At 44.9% G+C, this 27914-nt stretch overlaps 1 protein-coding gene across 2 annotated transcripts in view; it reads right to left on the reverse strand.

Moving 5' to 3' along the window:
- THSD4 (thrombospondin type 1 domain containing 4) overlaps positions 1-27914 on the reverse strand; it is a 551822-nt gene that overhangs the window by 6783 nt on the left and 517125 nt on the right. For both annotated transcript variants that reach the window (XM_032864919.1, XM_032864920.1), the window contains 6 exons: positions 26306-26581; positions 19996-20125; positions 18895-19099; positions 18149-18322; positions 9466-9639; positions 2593-2772 (listed from right to left, as the gene is read on the reverse strand). In XM_032864919.1, the coding sequence (XP_032720810.1) occupies positions 2593-2772; positions 9466-9639; positions 18149-18322; positions 18895-19099; positions 19996-20125; positions 26306-26581 (1139 nt within the window). The remainder of the gene's footprint in view (positions 1-2592; positions 2773-9465; positions 9640-18148; positions 18323-18894; positions 19100-19995; positions 20126-26305; positions 26582-27914) is intronic.

Genomic DNA, 27914 nt, shown 5'->3' on the forward strand with positions numbered 1-27914 from the left:
TTCAATGGGTAAATGGGTAAAACTGGGAAATAGTTGTTTTTGTTTTTGTTTTTTTTAGGATAAATTTGTGAGTTCATACTGATGTTTCTAATTCAAATTCAGAAAAGCAGGATTTTCACTTAAACCTCTTCTATCTCACCTGTATCTGCATTCTCCTAATTTGAGAATCCTATTTCTCATGGATACTGGGGAAAATGGAAAGATACTACCATATTATCATATAAACTATTACATATATATTATCATAAAGTAAATTACTTGTTTACTTTATCACACACTATCCCCCCAACTATCTCCAATTATAATTACAACACTCTCACTAGAAATATGACCCCTGCAAACAGTGTCAACATTTTCTGACAATTCTCTTGGTCTGTAGGGATGGACAGTCAAATTACTGGATTTTTGTTTGTTTGTTTTGCTTTCGTTTGTTTTTTTTCAGTTGGCTCCACTACTGGAACCCAACCAGTAGCCTGGGTGTGGAGCCCAACCAGAGGTTTGAACTCATGACCCTGAGATCAAGACCTGAACTGAGATCAAGATTTGGATGCCTAACAGACTGAGCCACCCAGGTGCCCCAAAGTAATGCATTTTAAAGCCACCTGGCAATCGTGCCCATGTTGTCAACTGGATATGTGTTTAGGTTAATTTCTTTCACTATATTTTCCATTTTTAGGGGTTGTTTCTCTCAAATTTAATTTTGTTTTAGAATTATCTAAATACAAGTTTACTTGGCTTGAAACTCAAATTTATAAAACGAGGCATATTCAAAGAGATCTCACTTCCATCACTGTCTTTGCTATTGTCATAATCATTTATTTCATATTTTCTTTAGTGTATTTGTTTTTCAATTTACATACAGAAAAAGTCACTTTTTGTGGTGGCACACAGTTCTTTTTCGACAAGTTCACTGAATTGTGTATTTCCTGCTGCAAATAAGATCCAAGAGTTTCGTCAAACATGCAGATCCTCTTGTGGTGCCCCTCTGTAGCGAGACGCATCCCACCCCACCCTCTGGCCATCACCAATGTGGTCTCTTTCCATGGGGTGGCCTCTTTTTCAGAATATATGAATGGGATCATACCATATGTAGCTTTGGGGTCTTTCTCTCACTTAGTAAAGTGCATATGAAGTTCGACCATGTCAGCTCATTTCCTCTTGTTGCTGAGTGCTCTCCTGTGGTTGGGGGTGTACCACAGTTTGTTTACCCACCGACTTGCGGAGGCACATCTGGGTTATTTCCAGTTTTGGGAGTTCCTCTCTTCTGACTTGGCCTGGTGAACTCTGGCCCTTTCTACACCCTCCAAACCGAAAGGCAAAATAATATAGTGATCTGTTCTGCATTCTCAAACGCTGTGGCCAACATCAAAATGATTGAATTCCATTTCCCGGAAGTCGACAAAACATGTTTCAAACTCAACACCTGCTTTGTTCCCATTTGTCTCTCAGGTGTAGTTTACCCTGTGCCCGAAGGCTGTTATCATTAGAGCAGACATACAGCTTTTATACATATATTTCATAAGCAAAATCCTCTTTATCCCCTTTGCATGATTCTGAGGAAGGCTTTGGCCTCTATTCTGGCCTCACCTACAGGCCCTGTTTGATGATCCTCAGGGACAAAAGGCAGAATGAACCTTCTGCCACCCCCTCACGTGTCCTCGCATTGTATCACCAGCAGTGATGCCTTAGGCAGTTTTCTATTTCAGGAATTTTTTGAAAAAAGATTTTTTCATTCCTGTTTGCATCCTTTCCCATTCTGTTCCTTAATTACCTACTTCCCTAATTTTGTTCCTTAATTAACTCTTTCTCTGTCTCCTCATTTACACATTACCCTCCCTTTTCACAGAAAAGATTTCAGGGGTCTTAAGAAATATTTAATGGTTTGTAAGATGTAAGGAAAAAGAGGTAAGACTAGTGGAGCAAAAAAGAAGGTAAAAATAGGAAAGAGAGGGAAAAGCCGGGGCACACTGGCATACAAAATCCACTCTGTAAGGTCTGATAAACTCTCTCCTAGAGATGGGCTCCAATTTTGGTTCTGAGTTTCCAAGGGGCCAATTCAAAGAGAAAAACAGGATCAGTCCCATAATCTACAATCTATAATGTCTAAAGAATTAGGAAAAAAGTACACACACACAGGTCTCCGAGGCCTGACAGAAATTCCTTCAGTGAGTTTTTCCAGACCGCCGCACGACGCAGTCTTCCCAAGAGCATCCTTGGATCCCTTCAGCCAATATCTGCTGCAACAGCATTTCTCAAAATGCAGCCCAAGGACACCGGCATCCAAGGGACCTCAAGAGCTTGTTCAAAATGCAAATTCGTCAGCTAGAGTGGACCCAGAATCCGTCTTTTCAAACAAGAGCCCAGTTGATTCTTACGCACACTGAGGTTGAGATTCATGGCTTCATGGTCTCTACAGTTTAGAGATCAAGATGGTCCTAGCCTCCCAACAAGCAGGCTGCATTCAGAGGTGCCCTGAAAGTGACAGTCTAGAGTGGATCACTCTGGCACGCAGTAGGTGCTCTGGCTGTCTCTGGGAGGAAAGCAGACGAATGATGTACTAAGGCAAGCTCTATTGAGAACACCATGACTTACCATGCTCCATTCTGTGTTAAACCATTTGGCCCCACAAGGCTTGAGGTGGCACGATTGCTGGCTGGGGGGTTTCTCCAGGAAGGAACACTCATAGGGGTCCAATACTTCAAAGATGTCCGCATTCTTCCTAACACAAATCACCTCCCTCTGTTGGGTCCCACTCCCACATTCGATGGAACACTGGAGAAACATCAGAAAAGGATGCATGTCACATGATGGAAAGGGGACAAGAACATCAAGGGATGTTTATGAGGGCTTTCTATCATCAATTCAGTCAGGACAAGCCCAGAGACACCTGGAAAATGTTACTGGATAAGATGTCACAAGAGGATGCCAGTTTTCCTAAGAGCTCTGTGTCGGGAATGGAGAGTGGGTGCCCTGAGTTATCACAGTGCCAGGATGCTGGTCAGTGAGATCGTGGTGCCCTCTGTGGGAGACTGACATAATTTCTTTCAGACCACCTCTTTAGATGCCCCCTGTCCTGGCCCACAGAGAGGGACACATCAGCCTATCAATCTGGTTCTTTTCCAGTAGATTCTGAAACTTCTCACTGTAAAACAATGAACTATCATTCTGGTTGATCTGGAAATGAATTAATCTCTCAGAGCCCACACACTGTGGACGAGGGGCTATATTAAAATTCTTTGGGACACCCACAGCTGGGAGGATCCCAGACTGGGGACAATTTCCCCTATGGTGAGTCCTCCCCTCCCAACAGGTGGCTGGCAGGAAGCCTTTGACTGTGGAGTCCAAGCCTCTCCCTTCCCAGCTTGGTGGGAAGCTTGGGAGTGTAGTCACACAAAGAGGGCAGTCAGACAATTACACATGTTGGCGTGTTTTGTTAGTTTACAGAAACATGATGTGTATAACTTCTCACAAATTATTCTGTTTAATATCGATTACTTTGTAAAATGTTTCCTCTTCATGTCTGGTTTACTCTTAATACTTTATGATTACAACATTTTAAAGCTGTGATCCAGTATTTCTAGAAATCTTAAATAATCTACTATCTTTACAAAAGCCTCTAACAATTTCTTTAGTTGAAACCCTTAACATTAGCTTTGCTGTCCATAGGCAGGAACACCGTCAAATCAAAACAGGGAAAAAACTACACATATCTAAGAAGGAAAAGGTAAACCCCAAACCAATAGTCTCTGGTCTATTAGTCACACAGGACTTAATAAGCATCAACTGCAGCAATTTCCACTTGGTGCCCTTTTCTGGAAGCGGGGGGGCTCTTCATAAGACATCTGGAGAAAAAGTCTTCTTGGTTTGTTTTTCTTCTTTTCTTCCAAGTGAGTTAGTGATTGATTTGGGGGTGTATTCATGTTTTGTCCTTTTCTTCCAAAAGTTGTGGACATGACAGCACTGAAGTAGGAGAGGGGTGACCGGCCACCAGGAAAAGGCCCGGCCTCCCCTGCAAGAGGGGTGAGAGTGTGTACTAAGGATCCAGGGGGCAGCAGGGGGAGAATGGGAGACATGGAAACTAGTCCAGACATCGTCATTAAATAGCTCTGCATCTTTGGCCAAGATACTGCACTTTCCTAGGTATCCACTATCTCACTTGCAAAATGGGGGTTTGGAAACCTGACCTGAAAGACCCCTGGCTGCTCTGGGGGTCTGTATCTGTACGGAGTGCTTGGCAGAATAGTAGACGACAAGCCTTGACCAAACTGAAGCTATTTTCTGCTATTTTGACAAACCCCTAAGAGATTAGGCAGTTAAGGGAGAATGAGCACATATCTTAGACTTCCACCCTAAATGCCCAGAAATGGCAGAATATGTGCACTAGGAACAAGTGAATGGATGTGTGTGTGTGGGGGGGGGGGGATATGTGTGTGTGCATGAAATAGCATTTGAAAATGGGAAAGGGCATTCATCCCTGGTGGACCAGAAATTATGGGGAATATTTGAATGGTGAAAGGCAGATGGGATTAACTTGAAGGAGCACATCATAGTTCAAATGCAGAGAGCAGGCTGCCCAGCAGAAAGGAAGCAGTTCTAGAGCTTCAGGCAAGAAGGAATATGAAGAACAGGAGGAGGCCTTGGGATGGTGAGACAGTGATCAGCTGCTAAGGCACTGACCAGGAACAGCTGGGCTGGCCTGACTGGCAGGGGGACATGAAGGCATCTGCCCCTACTATCAAAGGGCAAAGAGAAGACATTTTCAGATGTTCAAGGGTTCAGAAATTTACCACTCGTGATCCTGTTACTGACTAGTGGTCTCTGATTAAATGAAAAAGAACCAGGAAGCAGACACAACCAGGAAAGACACAAAGCAGAAGAGTTTGCAAGAACTATTGTTAATAAGGGATAAAAGGGCTTTGGGGGATGATGAAAATGTTCTGGAATTAGACAGTGGTGATGGTTGTTCAGTTTTGTGAATATACTAAACACCACTGCACTATAAACTTTAAAAAAGGTGAATTATATGTTATGTGAATAATATTACAATAAAAAAAAACTTTGGAGAGGAGACAGCTATTTTAAAACCAAAATCAGTATTTTCTATAAAATTAATTAACATTAATATGGAGCTAGATTCAGATGATCTCAGCATCTTTTTGGAGATATTGTGGATTAAGAAAATGGAGGTAAGTAAATGAAGACTTAAGGCTTTGGGGGGAAAATGTGATTGCTGATAGCTTGACACAGATAGAAACATGAAAGTTAAAAACTCTGTGCTAAAAATTTGAGTGTTATCACAAAGTGAATAAAAATTGGATTTATAACTTCCAAAATGTTAAAGGGGAAAAATGGAATTAAGGAAACCTGATCTGTGCACATGTGCAGAAAAGGAAAGAAGAAACAGATCAAGAAAGTTTCCTAAATAGAAACACGAATTAGGATGGCAGGGAAAGTCCAAGCATGTAAGTGATTACAATAAACGTGAATGGTTAAAATTAAGAAACAGACTTGCAGATTAGGTAAAATTTAAGATAAAAACAGTCCTGCATGCAAAAGACATATCTTAAAAAATACATAAAAATTGACAAAGATATACCAGGTGAAAAATCAACAATGATAAATAACTATCATATAAATTTATCAGATAAATATCTGATAAGTATCAAATATAACAAATATCAAAGAAAATATAGTTCATAGAATTCATAGAAGAAAAGTGTAGAAGACAGAGATAGTATTTAACAGACATAACTATTTCCACTGAGCAGTGGTAGCAATTACGTGTGTTTCTACATCTGAATAATTCCTGTAGTTGTATTCTGGTGGATCACTGATCCAAGATGAGAGTGGAAATGTTTGCTCAGATGCCACTGAAAATAAATCCAGACCAACAGGCAGAGAAGAGGGCTGCTCCCAATGGTCAAGATTGTGAAAGACCCCCCCCCCCCCACCCAGAACAAAGACAGTCTACAAAGTGAAGTAAACCCAAAGTTGGCAGGGAAGAAAAGAAACACCTGTGCATCAATTCAGGCACCAATCTAGACACTGACAGAATATCTTAGGAGTAGTAGTTGGGCTACTTTGGTGCCAGATAGAGAAAAGACTCCTTAAAGTTGATAGGTCTCATTCTCTTGGGCTGGTCTTCTCTGAAGGCTCAAGAAGGCCACTGCCAGCACCTGTGCTCACAACTTCCCAGGGGGTCTCCTCCCTTGGGTCTACATCAAAAGTCCCAGGGAAGGGCTCTGCTAGGTATGGTTTGGGTTCCATGTCCACTCTGGATAGTTCACTGTGACCAGGCTTGTGGGGTGTTCCAGATACCAACTACCATTCAAACCACATGGACAGAAGGAACATTTATTTTCACTCTATTTCCAGTACATAAGCATGCCCTTTTTCATTTTCTTTGGGGATAACATCAAATTCCCAGGGTAGGGAGGGGACCGCAGGCTCCAATATCCCTATAAATCCAGAACTAAAACCTTGTCACATTCAGTCATGTTGTGACCCTTTGGGCAACAAGACAATAAATTCCATGTTTTGAGTGTGAGCAGAAATGAACACTGCCGTCCCCCAGATTCACATCACTCTCAGTTCTCTGAGCAAGCCTGGGGTCAACAGGAGGCCCGCAAGTGAAAAAGAGCCTGAATCCTGGTTCCTTCTCCTTTTCTGAGATTGGCAGACATTCAAGTTGAATTGCACTGCTTATCTTCACCATGTGGAAACTGTCACAATTTCCCAGAGGACTCTTCCCTTTGCCTTGTTTCTGGGGATATTTGGTATAATACAGTTTACTCTGAATTACCTTTGGGATTTGGGTCCTAGGTGTTTTGGTGCCAATAGTGATATGGAAACAGGTGGCAGACAAAATAATAAACATCGGGAACAGGGAACTAATACATATTAGTAGGTATTCTCATCCTCATGGTTGGATGGGGAAACAGGCTCCGAGAGGTCATGTTGCCTGCCCCAAGCCAGAAGAACTCCAAAGAAGTAGAGCGGGGACCTGCTCTCAGGTATGTCTGACTCTGATATCCACTCGGGTAGCACTGGGAGTACTTAAATTCTTTTTCTTTTTGAATTTTCTATATTTTACAGTTTGTATTATAAAAACATTCAAGGAAATTTGAGAAGAAAACATTTCCCTGGGTTGTTCATTAAAAAACCGATTCTTCAAAGGGGCTGAGATAAAGTTCATATTATTTTCATGTTCTGGTTTTCACTCACCATTGGATCGTGTGTACTTCCTACCTCTCCCGAATTATCACTGTTGTTGTTACATCATATTTTAATGAGTTAGGATACATCGTAATATCCCTCAGTGCCCTGCTGTCATGAACACCTCGTTTAAAAAACCTTTTTTTTTTTCTTCTGTTAATTATTTCCTTAAGATGAATCCCCAGAAGTGGAGTGACTGGTTAAGGCAAGTGAACATTTTTATGGCTCTTGAATTTTATTGCCAAACTGCTTTCCAAGGGGGTTGTATCAGCTTACAAGGACAGGGCAGTCTATTTTTTTCAGGGCCTGTTTTTAGAGCTACTTAAAAGAAATAAAATTCTGAATGGAGCCAGAGGTCCTGATAATGTGTAAATCATGACCATCAGCCAGAAAGTCCTTGGAGAACAAGTCAGCCCTGAGAGCCAAATGCTAAGGGGCCCAAGAACTCAAAATACTAATAGCAATCAGAACAGGGCAGGAAGAGGGAACAATCTTTTCCACATGTTCTTAGGGGGGGTGTATTCAATTTTGGAATGCCGAGGAAAAAAATCAGTTGATCGATGAAATTATTTTATTAAAGTTATTCTGTATGATCTGCTCTATGTGGGCAACAATCGCAATTTTTCCTCTATCTGCTTCTATTCCCCTCCCTCAGTTTTACTGAGCTATAATCGCCAAGTAAAATTGTGATATATTTAAAATGTACAAATGACAATTCGATGTACATAGGTATTATGAAAGGATTCTCACAGTCAAGTTAATTCACACACCTGTCACCTCACATAGTCACCTCTTCTGTGTGTATGCGAGAATGCTTACATCCTGCTCTCTTAGCAAATTTCACTGAGCCAGTATGATCAGTTGTATCACCGTGTTATATGTTAGATCCTTAGAACATAGTCATCTTATCACTGAACGTCTGTACCCTTTTACCAACCTCTCCCCATGCACCCCCCTCCAGACCCTGGCAACTGCCATTCTGCATTTCCCTGAGTTTCATTTGTTTTTCAAATTCCACATATAAGTTAAACCATGCAGTATCAGTCTTTCACTGTTTGGCCCATTTAACTTAGCATAAGGTCCTTCAGGTCTATCCATGTTGTCATGAAGGGCAGGATTTCCTTCCTTTTTATGGTTGAATAATATTCCATTGTATATATAAATATAATATATAAAAATATAATATATAACAATACAATATAATATATAATATACATAATGTGTATATGTATTTTATATATATAGTATGTATATACAACATATACACAATATACAATATATTTTATGTAATATATACATATTATATATTATCATGTATAATTATAATATAAATCATATTTATATATGTGATATATAATACATAATTTTATATATCATATATTTGTACATTTTATAAAATATATTAATATATTATAACATATATTTATAATATACATATAATATATATAATATTATATTAATATATATTTTATAAAATATATAAAATTATATAACATATAAATGCATATAATTATACATAATATATAATATAATATAAAATTATATATTACATATAATAATTACATATTATTATATATTCCATTTTATATATAGACACAATATATACATAATGTATATCTACACACCACATCTTCCTTAGGTTATCAACAGACACTTAGGCTATTTTCAGACCTTGGCTATTGTGAATAATGTTGCTATGAACATGGCAGTGCAGGCACCTCTTTGAGACAGTGGTTTTGTTTCCTTTGGATATATCCCCACAAGCAGGATCGCTGGATCACATTTATGTGGGCTTCTGACACTCAAATACAAACAAAACCAGCTTTGTTAGGGACAATATGGCAGCAGCAGCTACGATTTATTGTGTGTTTGGGTCAGGCACTATGCTGCATTCTTCAGAGACATTACTTCATTTCTTCTAAAAACAACCTCACACAGTACGGTCATTAACAGCCTTTTACAGACGAAGAAACCATGCTGGATCATAAGCTCCCTGAGGGCAGGGATATTTGTGTTGCTCATTGACATATTCTAGGTGCTGAGATGAGCACATAGTAGGTGCTCAAGAAACTCTGCTGACTGAAAGAGGCTCCAGAGCATAAGCAGCTTCTCCAGGGCCACCACGGGGATTCAGACCCAGGATGCCTGGGGTACACCGAGTCCGGTTTCCTGACTCACCCACCCCCCGCACCCCAGTGTGTATGCTCTCTGACCAGGGACGGAGGAACCCAGCCAGCTCCCGCCACTCACCTGACTCCAGCTCCCTGCAAACCACTCCACCTTGCCTGTGCAGGGCCCATTGTCACAAGGGGTGGCCTCCGCAGGCCGGTTGTTCCCACAGCCCTCCAGGGGCAGGCTGCTGATGTGGTTCGTCATGCACACCACGGAGCGTGTCCGCACTCCAGCCCCACACTCTGCTGAGCACTGCAAGACAGGAGATGGGTGCGTTAGAGGGGAGGCCCCCTGCAGGCTCTGGGGCCCCTTTCTAATGACATGAAGGACTGAACATCTTGTTTCCCTGCTTACTATTTCCCCTAGGAATCTCTGACCATTTTTCATGCACAGCCTATTCCATTACGGGACATCAGTATAGCAAACCTCCATCTTAGCTTTTCTAGGACAGTCTTCATTCCAAATATCCTGTCCCATTGTTGCGATGGATATGCTTACACTTGTCAGGCAACCTGTTTTGACTTTTGCTTTTGAAAATAGATCCAGCAGCAGAAGAATGAAAGCATGAGCACTTGGGCATAGGTCTACTTGCTGGTAGCTGAGTCTGGGCTGTTCTGGGGAAGCTGGGGAAGTGACATCTGTCACCTCAACATTGCTGCCTGATAGTAAGGCAGGGGTCTCAGTCCCTGAAGGCCACAGCTGTGACAGTATTAGCAGACAGCTTCCTATAGAAAAAGAACTTGACCTGGGAACCAAGCATATCCTTGTTAATATTCCTACTAGCTGGATGGCCTGGGGCAAGGGACCCAGCCTCTTCCATCTGTGGCATGCTCATCTGGACAGCTGGCATAGGAGCACATTCCTGGCAGGATTACAGGTAATGAATAATGTGGTCTGCATATAGCAGGTGCTCAGTAAATGGTATGGGGGCTTGAAATATATATCCCCACTCTAAGGTAGAGAAACTGAGGCAAGGTCTTCACTGAAAGCGATGTAACCACCAGTGATTTCTCTCCTGCAAGCATACTCTGTCCTCATCTAAGGCCTACTAAACACATTCCTGAGTCATACACCAAATGCTTTTCCATCTGTCTGAAAGAGCATTTTCCATCTATCTTGAAATGCTTTGGAATGCTGCCTTATTTTGCTTTCTCTTCCTGCCTGTTCAGAACTTTCTGGATCTCTTATCTGAGTGCTCCCCAGATACCTCATGTTCACCATGTAGAACAGTGCAGCACCGCCTCACCACCAACCCCATTACTACTCTTGGCTTTCCAATTTGTGCTTAAATTTCTACCAGGATTCAAAAGTTGACCATTCTTTTGAGTTCTTGCTTCTGTCATCGAGCCAGCCTTCATGTCTCACAGATTCCAGTTTCACCACATTTTTCCTGTCCTGTTTCTTTCTGCCCATGGTTCCCAACACCACTGATGTTCTTCCCCTGGACTATGGTCCCAGCTCGTGGCTCAGTTTCACCACCTTTTCTAATTTGCTGGGCTTCCAGGTGCTGGGAGTGCCATGTTGAAAATCCCTTTGATGCCATCCCAGTCCAACATGGATCTCCCCACCTGGCATTCAAGCTCTCCTATAAGACAACCTCAGTCAACCTTGGTCTTCTAGGCTAACTTCCCAATATTCTTTCCCACACAGCTCATGCTGGACAGAGCTTGGGTCCTCTACTTCCTGATTGCATGAAGTGCTCATGGTGCCTTGTCCATGCTGTTCCTTCTAACTGCCTAGAGCACTCTTTCTCTTCATGAGGATACATCGGAATCCATGAAGGCTCAGCTCAAAGGCCATCTCCTCTGTGAAAACTCCCTTGATTGCCTGATTCAATATACTCTTTCCAGCCTCGGAATTCTCAAGGCATGGTTTATCCTCCTATCTTCCTGTGTATTACAGTTCTTTATGTCCTGCTTTATTTTTTCCTTTATAGAAGTAGGCTCAGTGAAGTCAGGGACTACTGAATCATTTTTACTTCCTTCTCAGGTCAACACCTTACCCATGGGCAAATCCATGAATATCAGTCAAATAAATGAACACAGACTTGGGTCCTTCCTTGTTCCTTTCTCTTCTGTTACCAGCATGTTCCAACTCTGAAAGTGGCCTTTTAGAGAACAACCAGAGCCCATTCTAAGGGTTTCTGCTGGGTATTCCCTTAAAAACAGAGTCACTGTTTTTTGTTTGTTTTTATCAATATGACTATTTTTTTAAAAATAAGCAAAAGCAATATAATTTAGATAAAATTTGAGGAAAGAAAAAAATATATCCCTGGTTCCTTAACAAAGTTTCCATTTTCATTTTTGTGCATTCCTACCTAGTCTTGTAAAATCATAACCCAGAAGACCAGGCAAACATTTCCATGACTGCTGCTGGGCTGGGCCTAACTATTCAGGGAAGAATCTCTCTGGAACAAAGAGCCCGAAGGGGATTAGAACATGCCACCCCACAATATGCTGCTTTGACTTATTTTGAACTGAAGGCAATTGAAAAACAACAGATCCAGGAAAGGTTCTCTGCCCTTCTTCTCCCTGTCTAAAAGCAGAGCATAAATTTCCACCTGGTATCAGGAAGAAGAGAACATTTTTATAATTGGTGTTGGGGATCTGATGCCAAGATGAGTTCAAAGAAATAAACTTTACGAAAATAACCCTTCTCTTCCATTAGGTTCCCCCATATATTTCTCAGCCACTTTCCTTTGTCTAGTCATTTCTTCAGAATTTATCACTCTTTGTTAAAATGGTATAGAGGCGTTCAAGCCCAACTGCATCTTTGGGATTTTCACTTCTTTCCTTTGAGGTTCCCTGTGCCACACAGAGAAATTAACATCACATAAAACGTGTTGGCTTTTCTCCTGTTAATCTTGCTTTTGTCAGTTTAATTTGCAGGCTTCTACTGCAGAACTTAAGAGGATAGAGGAAATGTTTTTTTCTTCTCCCTCACAGGCTCACAAACCCTTTGCATGACTCTATCTGCATTGTTATTAGGAATGGGAGCCAAGGAGTCAGTCCTTTTTACAACAAAACAACAACAAAATCCTTTGTTACATTAATTGGAATGTTCTAAGCTAAAGGTTTTTTTGCTTCAGCCATATATGATGTGGTCTCTTTCCTAGCTTTAAACACTCAAGATATTGAAATCCTCCTGAAGAATACAAGGCAAATTAAGTTAACTTCTTGTTTCAAACCCTAAGAATATTTCTTTCCCTGTAATTTCCATTTGGCTAACTTAAGTTCTGCTTTCCAAACCAAGTAATGTCCTCACATCTGGGAAAATTTCCCCATATCCCCATGTGCTTCATATAAAAGAAGAATGTTAAGGACCAAGCCAAGTGCCCAATGAGAGAACACTATGGGGATGAACCCTACCGAGGGACTTCTCTTTATTACATGACCGGCAGCAAAAAGCACAAGGCATTTCAACTTGGAAGTAGTTCCCCACACCGGCCCTGGCTTGGAAGCCTCCTAGCAGGAATGAGGGGGAACGATGGGCCCCTGCTGGGCAGCAGGGACCACCCTCTGAAGCCAGGCACTGAAACACACCCATTCACTGTCCCTGAAGGACATGCCTGAGAAAGGGACAAATTCTCTTGGTAGTCAGAAAAGGACCTGACTCCTAGCTGAACTCCCGGCCTGACAAATCACAGAAACGCATGAAATTTCTAAGCAACAGTGTCTTGAGGATTGTGTTCTTGCTCCAGTGACAGCTGAATGCTAAATTTGGCCCAATCAGCCCTGGAGGGACCAACTACAAGGCTCTAATGGCTCTTCCTGAATTTCAGGTTCATGTATCATCTTCCATAATTAAGTAACAAAAAGCTCAACGTCTTATTTTCTTCTCTTGGAAAATATCCTTAGATATTAGGTGTTACAAAATTGAGGCTGGTGGACTTTCTAAGTGTTTTTTTGTTTGTTTGTTTTTTTGGTCTGTTGTGATTAAATATTGTCTGCGTGTTTAAACCTGTCATTGATTTACAGAACTAAAAAGTGTATGATGTACATGTCTGCTAAGGTCTGCCCTCAATTAAAGGTGGCTGCAAAGACGTGTTTATGATGAGTCATTGAGTCAGAAAACTACACAGCCCTGGAAGTTTAAGAGAAGACCCAGGTTTGAGTTTACACATTCAATTTAATCAAGTAGAGATTAATGAATTTGATCTTAAATTGGGCAATAGGATGTATTCTGGATCCTTAAGTGTTCGTGCACTTCAATCACATTTTCTTTAATCTCTCCCCCTTGAGCTCATTACATGGAGGGTGTATCTCACTCATGCATGACATTACTAGGTGCTTAATACATGTTTACTGCCATTGCAAAAAAAATAGCAGAGCTCAGCTAAAGCTTAACAAGGTTGATTTTACATAAAGCCGCTACTCAAGTGTGAAAGACTGACACTAGCTGGTCATTCCCAGGTCTACGTGGTGACTCCAAGGCCCACCCCAGAGCACCAACCTCAACCAGGTCATGGTTCAAGTAGGTTATCCCATAATGCTCATTCAGCAATGTTACCAATGAGGAAACTGAGGGTCAATGCACATTCCTGAAAACCACCCACACCTCCTTCCCACTCATCTTCTCCAGGCATGAACATTCAGTAATAACATTGTGTTCTGGGGGCCGATAAAGCAAAATTACCTACTTATTTATATCAGAGCACTAAACTGACATGGCTTAAAACATCTTTCAAAAAAAGAGCAAAGAAATTCTTTAAACAGAAGAATAAAGAGCTCATCTTTTCTCTATTTAGAATTTTAAGACAAGGGTTAGATTCAGCGAGTACTTATGTTAAAAAGTAAAGCAAATTTACATTAAAAGGAAATTTACAAGTATTTGTTGGAGAGGAAATAAAGAATAGGGGTTGATTCAGTTATAGTAGACAAACAATAGCTTAGTCTAATTAAAATTCATGCTCTAAAGGTTTTTAATGCCACTAACGTGTGTATAATTAATCATATGTGAAAAAGGAAGGCCACTAAATTATACCTGTATAGTATTATGATTTGTATCTTTTAAATATGTATGAGTACAAAAAAAGCTATATATATAAAGTATTTATGAGTAGAAAAAAGCTTAACAACATAGCTTAAAAATTTTAAATTATTATCTGCTAGTGAAGAGATTATAGGTATGCTTTTCTGATTTTTTTTAAAGATTTTATTTATTTATTTGACAGACAGAGATCACAAGTAGGCAGAGAGGCAGGCAGAGAGAGGGGGAAGCAGGCTCCCTGCTGAGCAGAGAGCCCAATGCGGGGCTCGATCCCAGGACCCTCGGATCATGACCTGAGCCGAAGGCAGAGGCTTTAACTCACTGAGCCACCCAGGCACCCTCTGATTTTTTTTTTTTAATAGCAGTATGTGTTACTTTATGACCAGAAAAAATGAACATTATTTTGATCCATAACTACATTAGGTCTTTAACTGGAAATGCATATTATTTAAGTGAAAAATATATTTGAGAGAAAATGTTTGCAAATACCCATTAAAAAAGTAGAAATGGCATTTTTACTATTTTGTTAAGTAAAGATAAGTTATTAAGTGTGTAGTCATATAAGAACTATGATAAATATTTTAGATGAAATATTTGAGATGCATTATAAACTCAGTTGTCTTGCATCGCCTGTCTTTGTATGTAGCTTTTTATTGATTATATTGTGTTATATAAATAATTTTCTTTATGTTTTAGAATAATGATTGATGAAGGTGAGGAAGTATTTACTGAGAAAATAATTTCAGCTCTTTTAACCTTTACACGAGCATTCTTTTTTTTTTTTTTTTAAAGATTTTATTTATTTTTCAGCGACAGAGGGAGAGCGAGCGAGCACAGGCAGACAGAGGCAGAGGGAGAAGCAGGCTCCCCGCCGAGCAAGGAGCCCGATGTGGGACTCGATCCCAGGACGCTGGGATCATGACCTGAGCCGAAGGCAGCCGCTCAACCAACTGAGCCACCCAGGCGTCCCATACACGAGCATTCTAAAACCTCTATTTCCTCTGGTGAATGTGAACCTTTAGAAAAATTTCCAAGCTCCAGTCTACTTGGACATACGAGTCATTGAATATTCATGGAAGAAATTATTACCTTAAGCTCTGCATGTTCTTTATGAGAGTTCATATACTATATTAAGGATTAAAAGGGTTTAAGTGCTCTAGACTTCAAATGATCTTGCTCCTTTTGTTTCATAACTTAAACTGGTATCATAAATTCTGTGTTTGTATCACAAACTTTTATATTATAGGACACAGACATTTTAGCTTAAGGTCTTATGTATATCTGACAAAAATAATTTTAGTCCAAAATTATTTTACAAAAAGTCTTCCCAGTAGAAAAATGGAAGCCTGGCATCATTCTCTTTATTCGTTTGTTTGCACACTAACTTCGCGGTGTTTACTGTGAACCCAAACGCATTTGGGGATGGCTAGAAATCCAGAAACAAAAGTTGAAGGACCTAAGAATTTTTAGGAGAAGAGGAGGAAGAGGTCTAGAAATATCTGTAGGGCTGCAGTGTGTGTTTGCGGGGGGGACACCCATGTTCTACACGACCAGAGTGGGAGTTCGCAAGACACATTTTGGTCCCATGCCAAAGAAACCCTCTGGACACTGTGGGCAACGGCCTCAACCTGAGAATTTCTGGGAAGGAGCTGGGCTGAGTCAGGGACGCTGCAGAGAGCTCCTCATGCCGGCAGGAGACTGACCACAGTGGCTTCTAGACGGCCTCCCAGGACTGCTTGCCTGCCAGGAGCTGAGGTGTGTTCTGCTGGGAGGCTTGGATGGGGGTAAAGGGGAAGTGCAGATAGAATGGCCCTGCTGGACTCGGCCTCCGGTGCCCAAGTCTGAATCCACGGACACATTTTGAGAGCACCTAGCCTCCATTTGTTTCCTTTGAGTCGGTGCCTTCCCAAGGGCTCATTTGCCCATTTCAGCCCATTCCTGGGACAGAGGCCCTATTCGCTGCTTGTCCTTAGAGTTCAGTGATTACATATGGGCTCTCTATCTGGAGGCCCTCTGGGGACCAAGGGGCATGGCCAGAAGCCACAAGGTGTCAGGAATCCACAGCAGATCCATCACTCGTTAAAAATCTCCAGGATGATCTCCGCATGTGGGGTGAAGGCTGCATTGGCAAGGCTGTTCCTCCACCACTCCCCCTGCTGAGGTGGAGTGTTACTGTGATCACGGTGATGAAATTCAGGGGTGTCTTAGCGCTGGATGTGGTAGAAACCCCTATGAGCATTTGCCGGGTGATGCTCAGAACACTGGACAACCACGCCATGGTGGGCGCTCACCAGTGGGAGGGATGCTGGCCCAGGAATCCACCCACGTGGCGGGCTGGCGACACAGGAAGCTTTCCCCCTCTGAACTTGAGACAGAGCCCTGTCGTTCCCATAGATGCCACGGGGAGAGGAGGCTCCCGAGCTCAGTGTTTCCTGACACTCTAGGAACTAGCCTGGTCCCCTCTTACCCTTGGCCCAGCGGCCTCCACAGCCCCTGGGAGCCTGTTAGGAAGGCAGATTCCCGGGCCCACCTCCCAGCGGGGACTCAGACTCAGCCCCCGAACCCCCGTGGGGGTTCCCAGGTGACCTGTAGGCACACTCCAGTTTGAGAGCATGGTGAGGAATTCCGGTGAGGGAAACGGCCCACCTGGCCCAGCTGAGAGGAAGGCACTAAGGACAGAGACAGCCAGTCCTGTTTCCATCCCAGTTCAACCGGCAAGGGCTCTAGAGAATCCAGAAACCCATACTCCCTTGGTGTGGGGGCCAGTCTGCTGCCCTGGCAGGAATCCCCGGATGCCCTCTCCCACTGCCAGTCCATCAGTCAGCTTCCGTAAGAAAAGGAAGGTAGAGCTCATTATCCTCTTCCCCCTCTCTCTTCCCCACCCCAAGGTATGCTCTGTAATTCTGCTTAGTACTTTTCCCTAAACCTTTGTTTTATTGTGGTAAAATACATGCAACATAAAATTTACCATTGTAATCATTTTAAGTGTATATTTCAGGGAAATTGATTACATCTACACTGTTGTGTAATGGTCACCATGACCCAATTCCAGAATCCCTATAAATCCTATTTTTGTCATTTTTATTTTTCTTTTTTTTTTAAAAAAGCAAGCGTGCACATGCACGCATGTGAGTGACGGTGGGGGGGCAGAGGAGGAGGGAGAGAGAGAGAATCTCAAGTAGACTCCATGCCCAGGGGAGCACTGCATTGGGCTGATCTCACGACCCTGAGATCACGACCTGGGCCGAAATCAAGAGTCAGACGCTTAACCGACTGAGCCACCCAGGCGCCCCTAGTTTTGTCTTTGACAGATGAACTCTATCTCTTGCCGCTTTCCCTTGCACACAGTTAACTGTACATGCCTCAGACTTCATCTTTGACACCTGCCCCCAGGGACCCCAAGGGAGGCCAGGTTACTGGGGAAGGGGGGCAGTCCGTGAACTGTTGTAAGAAGGAGGGAAGGGGCCTGCCACTGGCTGAGTGCCTTTTATATGCCAGGAGCTCACACAACATACGAGGCGTGGGAGACCTGTTCACTTCATTCAGGATTTCACTAACGTTCACGTGCAGTGCAAAGGAGAACTAATTCTTTCAGGCCCAGCGCTCACCGTTGCAGCCCCTCGGTCTTTGTGTAAGGAGGGAAAGCCTTTTCCCCCAAGCCTTGGGATGCTCAGCTAGGGACTCATCTTCATGGGGCTGGGGCCCCTGGGACGTGCAGGCCCCGCCCAGGGCCGCTGCAGCCCTGGGTCGTGGCCCTAGGAAGCCCGCTCACCCGTTCACTCCACTCGGTGAGGAACCAGCTCTTGGCACAGGGCCCCATGTCGCAGTTCTCAATGTCATTGGGCCGGAGCTTCATGTTGCATTCCTCGTCGTCCACCACGTCCCCGATATTGCTCACGCACTTCACGTCTCGGGTTCTCTGCCCCACTCCGCAGGGCACTGAGCACTACAATAGCACGGATACGTCAGTGAGATGGGCAGCTTGACCTCCGGGGGCCTCCCCAGCCCTGGTGCCCTCACCCTTGTCACCCGCCACCTGAGTGGATGATGACCGCGGAGAGACCCCCTGGGTGGCCGCGAGTCCCCTGCAATGCAGGGCCCCCCTGGGGAGCCGCCCAGCCCTAAAAACCTCACCACCGCTTCTCTGAGACCGACTTGGCTGTCCCATCTACTCTGTGGCTCTGGACCTCCGTTCTGTCACCTGTGAAACCCGGGTATGAGACTGGAAGGAGCAGATGTCTCATGACACGGGAGACAGGTCACCCCCGTATGCACGTGACTCCCACGGGCTGCGGAGGATCGGGGCACACTAGCCTTAACTCTAGCGTGCTGTTGGTTGCATCCTACGGTTTGCTAGACGGTCCTTCCAGAACTCTCCAGGAGGGGTTCCCTCTAGGAGACCTCAGGGCTGTCCCTGAGTGGGGCCTTTGGTGGGGTGGGGATGCCGGCAGTGGGTGGGGGGGAACGGCCAGGAATCCGGGAGCGGGAGCTCCAGACCAGCCTGCGCGCCCCGCCTACCGAGGTCCAGTCCGTCCGGATCTGCCACTCGCTGCAGATCTTGAGCTGGCACGTGCTGGTGGTCTCGGGCTTCTCCAGGTGTTGGCAGCGGTACGGCTGCACCGTCAGGCTGCGGTTGGCGTACACCTGGCGGCACAGGACCTGGCGGTGCTGCATGCCCAGGCCGCAGGTTTTGCTGCACTCGGACCACTCTCCGATGTCCCAGCTAGCTCAGGAATGAGAGAACGCAAGAAGGCCGGATCACCTTCAGCCGGGGAAGAAGGCACAGCCCCAAGAGCCCGCACCACCCCGAGAGCCAAACCACACAGAACCATTAACATTACGGGGGGCGGCCCTCACCCCAGAGCACAGCTTAACGGTCGGACCCCATGAAGCAATGTAACTCTGTCCGCAAGCTCTTTACCAGTGGTGACAGCCCAGTTTTAGAAAATTAAAGAAAACCGAGAAGGTGCAAATGATTTTTACCTAAAAAACCCCCCAAACTCCAAATGGTAGTTTTAGCATCCCCCTGTAGAACATAACCCACATTGGCTCTTAGAGATCTTCTCCAGAGTTCTTTACTTCTCAGGAGCTACTTGCTCATCAGGTGCACGATGCTCCCCTGTCACCTTGCTTTGTCTCTTAGTTACACAAGAATCAGCACACGCTCAATACGTAGGAGAATGTTTCTATTACTTTGAAAATTATGTGGAGACCCTATCTCCTTGTTCTTCTGGAAGTGTCCTCTTCATCATTCAGTAACCACCCCAAGACCTCTCCTGAGATACTTTTCCCGACTCCTTCTTGCCCAAGGACTTGTGACTCTCCTCATTCTCCCTGCTCACAGCTCACCTACAACACCGACCACGACGGACTCTAATTCTCAGCTTCCTCTTTGCTTTCCCCCACCAAGCTTGCACGTAATTGCTCCAAATGACCACAGGTGTGTGCTCACGGCTAAAGGCTACAAGCTGCCGAGTTCACCCCCAGACAGGTGCCCTTGCTGAACAGACCAAGTCTCATGGCTCTAAATCAGGTGTAGACAGATTTTATGTCTGCTACTAAGGTCTTATGCACAAGCCCCCAGAAGCGACCCGGTAACAGGCGACGTCCGCATCTTACAAGGCTGGGCAAGGGAAGAGGTTGCAGGGCTCCTCCTCAGGGGTAGGCTTCATGCTGGAGTCGCAGTAGCTCTCGGGAACCTCTTCGTGGGTGTTTCTGTGTACACAGCGAAAAATAGGGAACTGCGATCCTGCAAGGGCAAGGAGAACTTGTCAAGGACAGCCCCACACAGTCAAATGTCGGGCTCAGGGTGCAGGTGCACAGAGATCCGGGTACCGATAAAGAGAGGCTGCAGGAACAGAGCATGTGCGTGCGCGCGCGCGCGCACACACACACACACACACGCACACGCACACGCACACACACACACACATTCCTCCTTCGTTCATGCATTTACACACACCTCCCCCACAAGGGCTGTGCCAGGCACTGTGGGGGCAAACAAGAGTAGGAAGAATTACTGCCTTCCAAAACCTTATCATCTCTTTGCGGACACAGTTGGAATGTGCTAAAGGCAGATGCGATTTTCCTAACAGTTCAAGATACCATGAAGCAGGAGAGTGATTATAAAATGACCACAATTAATAACTGTTTGGAGGTTTTCTGGAGACATCACAGAGAAAGGGTCCTAGAGGGTCTCGCTGGATCCTAGAGAAGAGCGGAGTTTGGGTAGCCATGCGCATGTGTGTCTTGGAGGGAGGGGGCTGTCCAGGCGGCTGAACAGGAACAAAAGTGCCCAACACACTGGCCTGCATGTGCCTGGAATGTGTGAGAGTCAGGCTTAAGCAGAGAAGAAGATGCAGGACCGGTTAGGAGAGCAGCCGGCTTCGCCCTATGCTGCAAAGCATTCTACCCATTCCCCTAATAAAGCACTGATCCAATGGCATTTTCAGTTATTTGAGTAGATGTCTGCTTCCCATGAGACAGAGAGCTTCTCAGGGGCAGAACTAATTCTTGTTCATCGCTGTAATCCCAGTACCTAGCAGAGTAACAGCCACTCAGTAAAAATACTGAATGGATATTTATCATAGGTCTAATATTTGTTTATATTATTTTGTAAAATATACTAACTGCCTCCGGGTTGTTGTTGTTGTTGTTGTTTTGTTTTAAATACATAGCTGAGACTCATTGAGTTAATATGAATAAATGTATTTTTTATTATGTTATGTTAGTCACCATACAGTACATCATTAGTTTTTGATGTAGTGTTCCATAATTCATTGTTTGCGTACAACACCCAGTGATCAATGTATTTTGGAGAAAAAGTCAGAATCCATTAAATGGAATCTCTAGCTTGACCAAAAAAAAAAAAAAAGCGGACAATTCTGTCTGCCTCTCTCTGCTTCCCTCTGGTGGTAGCACGGGGTATTGCTAACAGATGTGTACAAATTGAGATAGGTAACCAGGGAACAGGCCATACAACTGTCTGAAAAATATGTTTTTCCACAAATAATTGTCTGTCCTCCCCCGACCCCGCCGGCCCCCAGTCTAGGCCACTACCCAATTCCTGCTGGGCAGAACACAATCACTTATTCTACAGTTCTGTCTTAGCTCTGTTGCTAATTGGCCTGGTGTTTGGAGTTTCTGAACTTCCAAGTTAAGATAGTTTAATTGTAACCAGAGGGATAACTTTTCACATAAACATCTCCATATTTCATCGTCCATGAAAAGCGTGTCATTGCTTGTGGAAGCTGATCTTGTGTGACCCCTGAGCCACAGGGCGGTTCCCATAAGAAACCCGACAAATTGGAAGACAGTTCTGAATCTAAAATGATCATTTGTTTCAAAACGGCTCTGGCAGTAAAAACTCATAATGTAGCTTTGAGACCATTATTTAAAAAATAATGTTCTAATGAAGTATAATTATTGGCGGAGTAAAAAAAAAAGTGTAAAATTAATAGGAGACAGAAACTTCTATGGAATTAAATTTTGTCCCATGACATATCTGCTTCCATGAAGAGATTGTTTAAATTCCACAAACATTAAGCACCTTGTGCTCACTTACAAAGATGAATAAGATTCCATTCACGCCTTGTGGGGTACCCAGTTGGGACCCAGCTATTAAGTGATTAAGTAAAAATAGTATTATTTATCCCTTCAGACCCTGTGGGTTTAATTTTTTAGCTGTCAAGTTTGCGGACTGGAAAGCAAAAGTTACTACTCCAACCCTATGGCACTCGAATGAGGGGGTAATTTAGAATCTTTAGCTAAAAGGATACAGGATGTCATAGGAATGCTCTGTGCCTTGAAGAGATGGGTCCTGCTCAGGGCTGTTTGCACATGGCCACGGACCTTCCTCATCCTTAACTGCCCTTACACACACTTGTCCACCACGGTCCAGCTCCAGTGTTCAGCCAAGGATGTAAATTCAGAGGCTCGCTCTCTGTTGGTGTGAAAACACCAGAACTATGATTCTTGATTCCAATGACCACGTGGTTTCTTTCTTTGGGTCAGTTTTGATTTCTGCAGAGAGGGAGAGTGTCACTCAAATGGTACCTGGCCATCTCTTCATTGTACAGCACACCATTCTATTCCGCCTCTAATTGCTGGCAAGTGAGACTGGGGTTGGTGAGGTCAGGTGATGGCTGGGCTTCAAACAGCAGGAAAAATCTGGGATCATTTTAGTTGGGTTTTATGTTGTGCGTGTTGATCAGAACAGAGGTATGTTATCCTGGAGGAGGGAATGGGACCGCAGGTAATCCGCAGATATTAAAGGAGGCAAGTCAGTGAGTCTGGAGGATACTGCAGAGAGGTTGGTGCGGCACTGTGAAGAGAGGGACAAAATACGGAGCAAGAAAAAGATGAAATCATCCAAGTCTTGGAACTCCAAAAGTCAATTGAGCCAAGCCAAGTGTTTGACCAGACAGAGGTCTGGGCAACGGCTGGATGGAGTACGACCCACTACGTGCTGCCAGCGGCAGGACCCCTCACTGTGATGGTGATACCATAAGGGGGGTTTTCCTTGAGAGGCATGGAGACATGTGGTCTGGGGAGCTCCACCAGGAGGGATGGGAGAAGATTTGTGTGGGGACGAATGGTGAGGTCACAGGGGGCGTGGGTGTGGGATGTGCATACAAGAGCAGGATGGCACCAGTGGGCTCGGAAGGGCATGGTCCTGTTATATTTGTCACTACTGTTGATCTGAACAAGGGCACGTCTATATTGCCTCATCTGCCTGCAATCCAGCCATCGCTGCTGGGAGCAACCCTACAGGGAGCAAAGGAGGGGAATCCATGGGCTGCTGCCATTTGTCCGGCGGAAGAGCAAGGGGCTAGGGGTATGAGAGAAGGGAGGGCTGGGGAAAAATGCTGTGTGTGTGTGTGTGTGTGTGTGTGTCCACAGGGCAAAGGAGAAAGACTATATTAAGAACATTAAACCAAATCATATGGAAATGTCGAGAAAAAGACTCTTTAGCTGCGAGTACATAAATCCACATTCTTCAAGCTACGGATAAAACACAGTAAGGCAGTACTGCCTTGCTTATCCAGGATGCAATGATGTATAAACCACTCTTACATCTTTTCTAATAGCTGGATACCCCTCATTTGACAATATATTCATCAGTTCAAGAAACACTTGAGGAGCATCTCCTTGTGGTCTGGCTACAATCCCAGGGGCAGGCGATACAAGGTGTCCACAAGCAGAGACAGCTAGGCCACGCCGAGCTGGGGCAAGAATGTGGCCCGAGTTGCTATGCGGTCCCATGGGGCAAGTGCTCCCCTGTGCTTTGCAGGATCAAGAAGGGCTTCACGGAGGAGATGCACCTGAGCTAGATCGGGGAGTGTAAGCGGTTTGCTGGCTCCATACCAGGGAATAGAGTAAAGGAGGCTGGTGTTTGGCTCAGTGTGGATCCCACAGGCTAGGGTTGGCTGGGGGAAAGATAATCAGAATCTTTAGAAATGGGGTCCCTCTATCATGCCTTGAATGACCCCGTTGAATGACCATCAGGCTATGTGGTGTCTATTTGGTGAACGCAGGGCTGTGTGTGCAGCATGAAGGGTGAGAGGGCAACAGTACATGTTTTGGTTCTTATTCTATTGAAGTCCATGAGGTACTGTCTGACGGTATCCAGATGCAGCAACATCTCACCTGACTGGAAAGGCTGGGCCATGCGATATTTCCAGACACCAAGGGGAAGAGCATCTTCTACACATCTGCCTTCTTTGATACAAAACCACAGGATGGCAATTTTTCTTCTTTTTATAACTTTCCCTCGTGGGTACCTAGCACAAAGGTGTCTGGTTCCTCCGGTGGGCGTTGCACCGCTAACTCCATGGTGGGAAACGTCAGTACTCCCACATTTGGACCCTGGGTCCCTATGTCAGCTGTGTTTCATCCTCCCCCCCCCCCCCCCCGCAGTTCCAGGGGTGACCGAAATGACTTGGGCCTTCTTGTGTAATTTAGCTTTAGCTTCCTGCCTCTGTTCGGACACATTCTATGGGCATTTCTTTTTCCCTCCTAAAGCTTAAAAAAGGGGTTAGGCCAATGAATCTCCAGCCCACATTCTTTGCACACAGATTAAGCAAAAACCCACTAATATCTGCATGTTGTCAGCTCCAGAAATCAGAGCTCCACTTCTCTGTCATCAAGGAACTGGCTGGGGGTCCAGGCAGGAGACACCCCAGCCCCCACGAAGAACCAAACACTTCAATTCTCTTCTCAAAAGCCACTAAACCAACACTCTTGGGAAAAAGATAAAGGCTTTAGAGGCGGTTGTGAAAATTTCCCAGGTGCAAATTATGGCAGAGCTCCCGAATCTTGTACCCTCGGGTACATGTCTCTTGAAAGAAAGAAAGAAAGAAAATCCCCAAACCAATACTCTCAGTGTATCACAGTTTCCTGGCAGCAGGACCTTCTTGGGATATGGCCTTCCCATTTCCGTGGCCACCTCCCCTCCAAGGACAGGGGTTTTAGGGTCACAAATAGGACTTCCTTACAAATAGGAGGCGATTACCACGCATCATAGTCCCCAGTGGTCACAGACAGATCCTTGCCCTGAGGGGCTACAGCACCTTGAAACTGAAAACAGCCTCGATTTCCAACCCAGGTGCCAGACATTCAACAGCGGCCTTCTGGACACCACATTCCACGCATACCTTAACTTTAGAGTTTTCAAGGAAATAGGGCCCTGGATCCACCCGACAGTTCAGACTCATATTGGTACTGACCCCTTTGCCCACAGCCTTGCTTTGCTTTGAACCTATCAAAACCCAGCTTTCTTTAAATACCACCTCAACTCCATCCGCCCTTCTCCCAAATCCTGTAACTCTTTTCTTTTGTTTAGAGACACCCTTTGCTCCCTCTCGTGTCTCCGGTGGGTGGTCTCCCTTCCTGCTAGGAGTCCACGGAGCTGGCATGGCTGGGCCACAGGCTGGCTCCCCAGGGTCGTAGCTGATGGGGTTAGGACAGTGGGATGACCAAGGGTGGAGGTTTTACAGAGAGAACAGTGGGAGCTGTGAGCATTGGTGAGTGTAAGAGCCCAGAGATACCTCAAGCCCCACGGGTGTGCTTTCATCTGGAATCTTAGATTTGGAGAATGAGTTTCACCTGGTATCTTTGTGGGTACACCTCAACTTCTGGATCTGAAACTCGGTGAACACATTCTGTGGTGATTCATGAGCGTGTCATGCAGGAGAGGGTTAACTCAGAAGACCATGGGTGATCAACCCACCACACTCCAAAGACAGGCCGGTCTTCAGGACTGGCCCTGGAGCAGGGCTGGAGACAACCTTTGAGCCCGTGGACTATTCTGCTGATAGGAGTGTTTTTCCATGCCCTGGACCACACTGTGTCAGTCGAGGTAGTTTACACCAGCAATGAGACTGGGCTGAATGCCTGTTTTTGTGGGCCTGAGGTCTTGGGCCATATTCTGTCTCTCAGTTTGACTTCTGGGCACTCAAGGCTGAGGAGCTAACGTCAGTCGTGTGGGGGCTCCATGCCTATGCGGTTGAGCCACAGTAAGCCCCTTGGACACCAAACCTCGATTATCTCGTCCGCACTACTGGGCTCCTGCTGTCACTCATCACTGCCGGGAGAATTCAGTGCATCTGGGTGCAACTCTCGTGGGATGTGACACCTGGAAGCTGACCCCTGGTTTCTCCTGGACTTGGCCCCACATGCCTTCTTGCCTGATGATACCCACCTGTAGTCCTTCAGTATAATCAGTGGTGGCCACAAAGAGAGCAGCTCTCTGAGTCTCGTGTGTCCTTGTGGATCATCAAGATTGAGGGTGGTCTCGGGGACCCTCCACACAATGTCATACCAATGAACCACCTCACAGTCGGGCTCAAGGAGGGGAGGGTGTGCCAGGTCCCTCAAGCCCAGCCACCCATTCCTCGCAGAGACCCTCCTCACCTGCACTGGAGCTCACCTTTCCCGCAACTCGTGGAGCATTCTGTGGTCCCGAGCTGTTTCCAGTTGTGGTCCCGGCTTCGCCTTGGGGGCTGCGGGGCCACTGGCACCAGATTGTCGGGTCGGTGGGAGGAAAATCCATCTAGATGCCTGACTGGGAAGGTCTGTGCCGATTCCGAGGTGAATACTTCGGGGGCGCCGCCATGCACATCTTCCTTCTCCTCGGCCCCCTCTTTCTCTGCTCCCTCCTCCTGGCTCCTTCCATCTGTTCCCAGCTGGCCATTGAAGGGCTCTCCTAGGAGAGACAGGTGCATGCACATGGAAGTAAGACTGGTCTGGACCCGGAACTCCCCTAAGGACAGCCCTCCAACATTAGAAATCACGTAGCATGAGGTCATTCCCAATTCAGAGCATACGTACTTTAAACATGCAGATACCAATTTCCCCCAAATTCAAAACATGGTTAAAAATGAATAAGAAACAGACAAATGTCTCAGTAGGAAAAGCAGGCAAGGGCCAGGAAGAGGCCAGGCACATAAAAAGAAACACAAATAGCCCAAAGTCATACAAAAATGCTCAACTTCACTCATAATGAAAGAACTTCATGTGAAAACAAAAAATTGCCACCACTTTATTAGCCTCATGATAAAGGAGAGAAAATCTGGAGACCCTTAAATCCCTAAACCCCTCACTGAAGGTAGAGGAAAACCAAGGACGAGGAGCCGGCAGATAGACACAAAGTTATAGAGGGCAATTTGGCCATATTTACCTAAATTTTATTTATTTATTTATTTATTTATTTATTTATTTGATTTTTTTAATGTAAATTCAATTAACTAACACATAGTGTATTATTAGTCTTAGAGGTAAAGGTCAGTGATTCACCAGGTGCATAGAACACTCAGTGTTCATTACATCACGTGCCCTCCTTAATGTCCGTCACCCAGTTATCCCATCCCCCCCATCCACCTCCCGCAACTCTCTACCCAAGTTTTATTTATTTATTTGAGAGAGACCGTGAGAGAGGGAGACCACGAGAGGGGAGAGGGTCAAAAGGAGATGCAGACTCCCCACTGAGTGGGGAGCCTGAGGCGGGGCTCGATCCCAGGACTCCAGGGTCATGACCTGAGCCGAAGGCAGATGCTTAACTGACTGAGCCACCCAGGTGCTCCACCCTCTGCCCAAGTTTTAAATGTACATACCACTTGACTAGAGATTCAGTTTCTAGGACATTTACCCTACAAATATTCCCATTCTTTTACACAAAGCTGTGTGTACAAGCACGGCTACTAAAGCGTGTTTTGAATTAGCCAAACAGTAGAGTGAACTTAAATGTCCACCGGTGGTACTTGTTAAAATACGGCATGTTATTTTTTCTTCTTTGAAAGAATGAAGCAAAATTATATGTTGTGACATGAAGATATGACTGATACATTGTTTGATGAAAGAAAAAAGCACAGCAGAAATAATTTTGTATATATGTCTACACAGGTGTGGCAGGAGCCCTTATGAGAGATTAAATTTGTGTTCTGCCCTTCGTGTCTGTCTCTCCTCTCCCAGGCCAAGTGGCCAAGCCCTTAGGTGTTCTGGATACAGATTTTTGCAGGGAAGTAAAAGCTGTGGGAAGT

Source organism: Lontra canadensis, unplaced genomic scaffold, assembly GCF_010015895.1.
Source record: "Lontra canadensis isolate GAN:19392208 unplaced genomic scaffold, GSC_riverotter_1.0 scaffold28, whole genome shotgun sequence".
Lineage (NCBI taxonomy): Eukaryota > Metazoa > Chordata > Mammalia > Carnivora > Mustelidae > Lontra > Lontra canadensis.